The following is a 6731-nucleotide window of genomic DNA, read 5'->3' on the forward strand; positions in this document are numbered from 1 at the left end:
GGAAATATGAAAGATGAGAGCTGCCTCCATTTAGTCGTTTACACACATCTGTAGATTAATGCTTACTGACATAAGCAAATTCAAAAATAGAAAATATGATTGTAACTGTATTTGGTTCAGTTTTTCTCTCTTTTTTTCTTTTTCCTAAGGCCTACTTCTTCTTCTAAGAGCTTCCTATCCAAAATAACAGACAGTTCTTGAGAAATGTGTTTTTATGTTTATGTGATGCTGAAAATGTGATGTAGCCACAACTAAATATCAGAACGTAGTCTAACTTACATCCAGTAGGAGTTGTAAATTCTATAGATTCCTAGAGATACTGTGGAAATAGTGAACAATGATAATGGAACTCCTAACACGATCATTGTGTACTTGATGTTGCAGTATATACTACTGCACTCACAAACAATAGTATGGTGGGGAAAATGGTGGTATTACTGCATATTGCCCTGTGTATTTTACTGCAATTTAGTCTCTCCTCTCTTTCTCATTGTATTTTATATGTATCTTTGATTTAGAGTAGCTGTTAAATGCAGGGCATGTTTAGTTAAAAACGTTGTATCTGTATTTCATATACAATGTCCTTCAATCAAACTTCACTGTTCAGTTAAGGGAAAACTCTCTTATTGTGACTGTATTTGCAATAAAAATAATTTAATTAAAAAAATAAAAATTTTAAATTTAATGATTTAAAATATGGCCCTCTGTACTTATACGTTATACAAATCTTGTAATGTAGAAATGCTGAACCAGGAGGTGCCTTTGGTTAGATCCATAAACGCTAGAAAGTAGCAGTTAAGTATGAAGAAATGAACGCTAAGTTAAATCAGGCATTATCCATTCTCTTAATAGGATCAATTCAAAGATTAAAAATATGTTGTGAAATACTCATCAGCTGCATGCTAACGATGTTTAATGAGGAAAAAAATGGTAAGCCTTACTCATTAAAACAAGCAAGAGATGTACAGGAAGATGTAATAATATTGACCCAGGTGTCAAAAGGGATTGAACTCTACAGGACATCTCACTGCTAACTTCCCAGTTTGAAAATTTCATAATAACTTTTCTCTGTCCTGAGAAACATGGCTTTTGCAATGAGGTGTAGGGTTAGTTTTGATTTAATTTTATTTTGTTTTTTAGCAATCATCTTTCACTTGGAAAAACCTTGGATCATAGCTTCTACTCATGTAAACCTTGAAGATGAAATACGTAGGTTTTAAGTATGATCAGAGCTGTACTTTTCCTTCTACATGAAGAGGAAATGAAAAGATTATTCTCATGATGCATAACATGTATTTAGTTTCTCTGAAGTTTCCTCTTACAGTATTTCTAAAAGATAGCCAAATAATAGGTCATGCTTGAAATCCACCTGCTCTTCATTGTAGCTAAGATTGTATCTTACAGCTTTGGCATTCTATCAGTTTAAAATGTTGAGTGTCTTTTGCTCCTTTACTTTCTATATTATGTTTTGATTAACCTTTATGACTCTGTCTAGCATCTTTTTCTATTTTTTTGGAATTATTTTTTATTAAATCAATTTACCTAGTCTGACATAAATCTCAGGATTCTTCTACTCAACTCTATCACTCTTTAAAAATGTAGCTGCAGCAGTTATTATCCTCCAGTTCTTCTGTACAGTAGCTGATTTTAATGAGAAATTCCATGTTATTGAGTTTTAGAATCTCTTAAATGAACTTCCTCATTTAATTTTTTTAATATCACTGTGAGCATTTAGCGTGATCATTTCCATAAAAACTATCAGAAATAACACTACAGTCAGCTCACTTCACTGATTTTGATTGCTTCCAGTACTAACTCTGCTACACAGCATTTTAGTTACTCCCATAATGCTGTTGGAGATATGACCGGATCCCATTTAGGCAAAGGAAGGCTAATTTATGTATAGCTTCATGGGTGCAGTGTAACTATTACAACGTAGGATTAACACAAACTAGCACACAAATAAGCATTCATATTTCCCCCCGGGCTTGGATAGGCTGTGCTGAAAATCCACGTTACGTTTTCACTGTTCTTGCTATCAATCCAATTAAACATGAGTGAGGTTTGCCTATTGGTGCTGAAAATCATGCGTTCTGTCAGAGGTCTTGACTTATCATTTTCCCTTGTGTTCTCTAGGTCTAGTTATTCCAAGAAACAGTCAGTAACACAGTGAGAAATATGTACTATGATATGTCATTTGAATAACAGATATGCACACAGCGGGAAGCATTGCTAGTGATGATTTCTCTTCAATTTCTCAATCTTAGTGACATTTTCCTGAGCTTTCATAAACATCTGCTGTTCTATTTATGGAACTTGGCAAACATAATAAATATAACAGTTAAGAAAATATTTATACTTTAAGACTCAAAATGGGACGAAGAGAAGGATGGGAAGAAACTGAGATTTTCGCACAAATTTTTGACCTGCTCATCGTGAGTGTACGTGTTTCATAAAGTATGTATAGTGTAATTGTATAGATGTTTCCAGTCAGAAAAGTTATTTGGTTAGGTATGCCAGAATCTGTGCATATATAGTTATGACAAGTATCCTTCACCATCTGAAGTATTTATGCAGGTAATGCAGGACTACACCAACTTTTTCATTTAATGTATTCTTAATAAAGATGATCACAGTGGGGTTTTTTTATTACTCTTATTTTCTTCTATTTCTTGTAGAGGAACATACAGAACTAAGGAGCACAATATTTTCTTCTAATATCTTCTGTTTTTCTGGAATGCACTTTTGTGATCTCAGTCTTTTTTCTCTCTTTCTTTTTATTTTCAGTATATTTTCTGTCCTTTTCCTTCAGATGCACTTACTTTCACAGCAGCAATAACCGTAATATGCATTGCTCACTCAGTAATTTCTCAGTTTGTTCTTCCTTCTTGACTTTTATTTTACACAACCCTCCAACCTCAAACTCCATTTTAAATTCTACATAACCAACTAAAAATTTGACACTCTTCCCTAATCAAATTTAGAACTTCTTTTTAGACTTATAGACTTCTATTTGACACCCACCTAATCTGCAAAGAGCAACATATACCAAAACCAATGGAGAGATTAGGTGTTGAGGTATAATGAATCCACTTGCATATCTGACAATTCTATAAATTTGTCATGTTCTGCAATCAAACACTATGTAAAGGAAAAAAATGGAGAAAAAAAAAAAGCAAAATGTTTGGACTGCATATCCAGCCAAAAGAAAAACTAGTAGTTGTTCATTGAATCATACCTATTGAATGGAGAATACTTACAACTGCTTAAATGCCATTTTCATACTATACTGGAGATTTTTAAATGGATATCCTAGCCACTGTGGAAAGTACGTACCAGGAGCTACTTCCACAACCCATTCCCACACTGTATCAGTTTTGAGTTCAATTTTTGTCAATCTCTCTTTTTACCTTCTTTTCCCTGCATTCGGTTGTACGTGCTGCCTAGTGCGTAGTTGCTGGCCTTCATTCACACAGATTCTTTGGTCTGGATGTATTAAGAACTACACTGTCTTCATTCTGTATTTTATGTGTTCTCTTTATGCATGTTTTACAACGAAGTGTGTAAAACTGCTTTATGTGAAGTTTTACAAGAGTACCACTTGCTCACCTGTAAGTTGTATTCCACTCACAGCAAGAATTTCACCTTTTCACTCTTTTCACTCCCAAGTTATTTTCTCCATTTATGACATCTGCTTCCTTATCTGGATGAATGGGACAAAGGGACTCCAAGGAGGAATATATTTGTGTGTTCCTTATTTACCTATACGTACCTCCTGACTGTTGAGTTAGCATTCTCATTACTAGCTTCAGAAATACAGAATTTCTGCTTCTTAAATGGACTGATCTGGATTTGATTTCTTATTCTCTGCTACTTTAAGAAAACTACTTTTACTCATTCAAATTCAAATGCTAAAAATTGCCATTCCGGTATAGTTTCCATATCCCTGATGCAAATGTCAACTAAACAGAGCAAAGACTAACTCAGATCCCTTTTTTTTCCTTTCATATTGAAAATAAGGGGCTTTTTTTACTGCTTAAATCCTTTTCTTCTAATTCTTTCTTCACAGTAAAATCTTTACTTGGGTATTTTATGGACACTTTCTTAGCTTAAAGTACGTAACTTATACTATCACCATCCTCATAAAATACAGACTTTTCATAGACTTAAAATTTCACAGGCAGTGCTGAAGCACTGGATATTACTCTGTTCTCTTTTGTTCATGCTTCTACATTGACTCAAGTGAAGTTGGACTAAGTCATAAGGTTAAATATGGACATCATGCTCTTTATCCTGTCTATTCCTACAGAGTTCCTTCCTTACAAATATATTTCAAATTAAATATGACAGGTGAACTACCAACATTTTTCCCTCAGAGATTATCAGCAAGAGAAATTCTGAATGGAAGGGATTTCTCTATTTCCCATCTATCTTTAAAAGAACCATTCTTGGACTGTTTGCATTACACAGAGTAGTGTTAGCTATCCCCTTCTCATGATTATAAAAGAGTGTTATAAAATAGAGTCATGTTCCATTACACTTCTGCTACTGCTCTCAGAGATAATTATTAGCCTCTGGAAATTATTTTGCGAAGACACATATTAGTCATAAATGTTGATTGGTATTTTATTGTCTCTCTTAGCAATGGCATCATCCAGGGTTGATTTTGCAAACATTAGAGTAATTCATGATAAGTAAATAACTCTGGAGAATTTATCTGTCAGACCTTTCTCATAGCCTATGTATTTTATGCTTATTCATCAGTGAGACGGCTATAAAAAAGTGGAACACTTAGGTAGTCATGATAACTTCTGATTAATATGTACTGGTGAATATTATCTATCTCTTCATATTATTTGAACAAAACTCAGAGAATTGTTTTCCTTTGATGCTATATTTATCACCCATCTTCTGCTCTAACTCCACATTTTTACTTTTCAGCACAACATTTGTGAATAGCTCTACGTTTTTATCCATGAGGAAAAGAAATTTTTAAACAAAAAGAGTTATTCCTTTGGGAAAGGTGTTTGTATCTTTGATATCTTAAAAAAACCCAAACAGACAAGTCCATGTTAAAAAAATCCAAAAACTACTACAAGTATTAATATCAAAGAGAAAAAAATATTTAAAAAACCTACGAACTTTAACAACCCCGCCCCCCCCCAAAAAAAACCAAAACCCCTGATGTTTAGGTATTTGTAGGAAAATATTTTGCATCATTTTGATACATTAATTCATTTACATACTTCAGTGTTATAATTGTTTATGCCTAAAGGCAGGGAAAGTCTTGATAAATAAGATTTTACAAAGAGGATACCTTTTATGCAAGTGATATTCTCAACTGTTGAAATCTATGTAGTAACTAATAAGACAAACATAATTGTTGCATCCCTTGATCATTGCAATGGGCTTAAAAGACTAAAGAGTAGCTTATATTGTGGATAAAGGATTAAAAGTGCGTGAAGATGAAATAAATAAGAGCAGAAACCAAACATTTATGATACATTACTAGCAACAAAAATTGTTCCATGGATATTCACAGAAGCTAATATTAAGTGCCTCAAATAATACATTACTTATAAGATTCAAATCAACTCAAGCCCATTTGTATTTTACATAAGGATAAGTTTTTACCTACCAACTCCAGACATCTCCGGAATACTGGCAGTGTACATGTCCTTGGTGAATTTTGGTTCATTGTCATTGATATCGTGGATTTTAATGATAAATTCAGACTCTGGCTCCACTTGTCTTCCAGTTTTTCTGTCTATAGCCTTGGCACGTAGCACATACAGGGACTTTTCTTCTCTGTCCAATTTCTTTGCAGCATGAATATCTCCTGTATTTTCATCTATAATGAACAGACTGCCAGCCCCATCTCCTGTTAATATGTATTTTAAATTTCCATCTCCTTTATCTTGGTCAGTGTGTAGCTTCAGGGAAGTAGAAGAGAAGAATTCTATAAATATATGTATTGTTATTACAGAAAAAATCATTCAGCATATATGAATAAGTCTATAAAATCTTGACTATAATTGGAGTCAGTGGTTATCTTCTGTTTCTCTGTTGGAAAAGATTGCAAATTTGAGACTCAGTCATACACAAAAAAATCATTCTAAACTCATAAGGGCACAGGGGGATGTAGAAGATATCGGAGTAATATTTAAAATGACCAACATAAAATAAAATATATTTATTTGAATATTCTTTCCAGAAATTACCAGAAGTCTAATTTTTGGAGAAGACAGGGGGTGTAAAACTCACAAGTTTCTATTTGCAAAATAATGTTTCTCTTCCTATTTATCGATTGATGCTGAGGCTACCAGTTACCTTGTAACAACATGGTTCTTAAGGATTATAGCTGCTGAATTTCCCAAAATCACCTGTAAACGTTCTGGTTTACAACTCGTGTTTCTAGTTGTATTCTTTTCTTTTCTTTTTCTTTTTTTTTTTTCTCTCTTTAGGAACATCTTACCTCAGTTAATTACTTCCTTTCTTTCAGTCCTCTCCATGCAAGACAAATAATTTTCAAGAACAGTGGGAGGTAAATTTTCAAAGCATTGAGTGGGGTTTAACAGTCTTTTTCCGACTACACCTCTTCATAAGAGGTCAGGACTGTATTGCTGTGAACATACAGGCACTGATTAGATTGCCATATAGCACGATTACAATAAAGTGCCTGAAACCAAAGCCAAAGAAAGCCATTGATGTTGACCCAGGCACTAGAAATT

General features: G+C 33.6%; 1 protein-coding gene across 1 annotated transcript in view; it reads right to left on the bottom strand.

Moving 5' to 3' along the window:
• CDH9 (cadherin 9, type 2 (T1-cadherin)) overlaps positions 1 to 6343 on the bottom strand; it is a 43722-nt gene extending 37379 nt beyond the window's left edge. Inside the window, exons 1-2 of the mRNA XM_010132395.1 lie at positions 6331 to 6343; positions 5639 to 5959 (exon numbers count right to left, since the gene is read on the bottom strand). Coding sequence (XP_010130697.1) covers positions 5639 to 5959; positions 6331 to 6343 — 334 coding nt within the window. The remainder of the gene's footprint in view (positions 1 to 5638; positions 5960 to 6330) is intronic.
• Positions 6344 to 6731: the final 388 nt, after the last annotated feature.

This window comes from Buceros rhinoceros, unplaced genomic scaffold (assembly GCF_000710305.1).
Source record: "Buceros rhinoceros silvestris isolate BGI_N320 unplaced genomic scaffold, ASM71030v1 scaffold8573, whole genome shotgun sequence".
Taxonomy (NCBI): Eukaryota; Metazoa; Chordata; class Aves; order Bucerotiformes; family Bucerotidae; genus Buceros; species Buceros rhinoceros.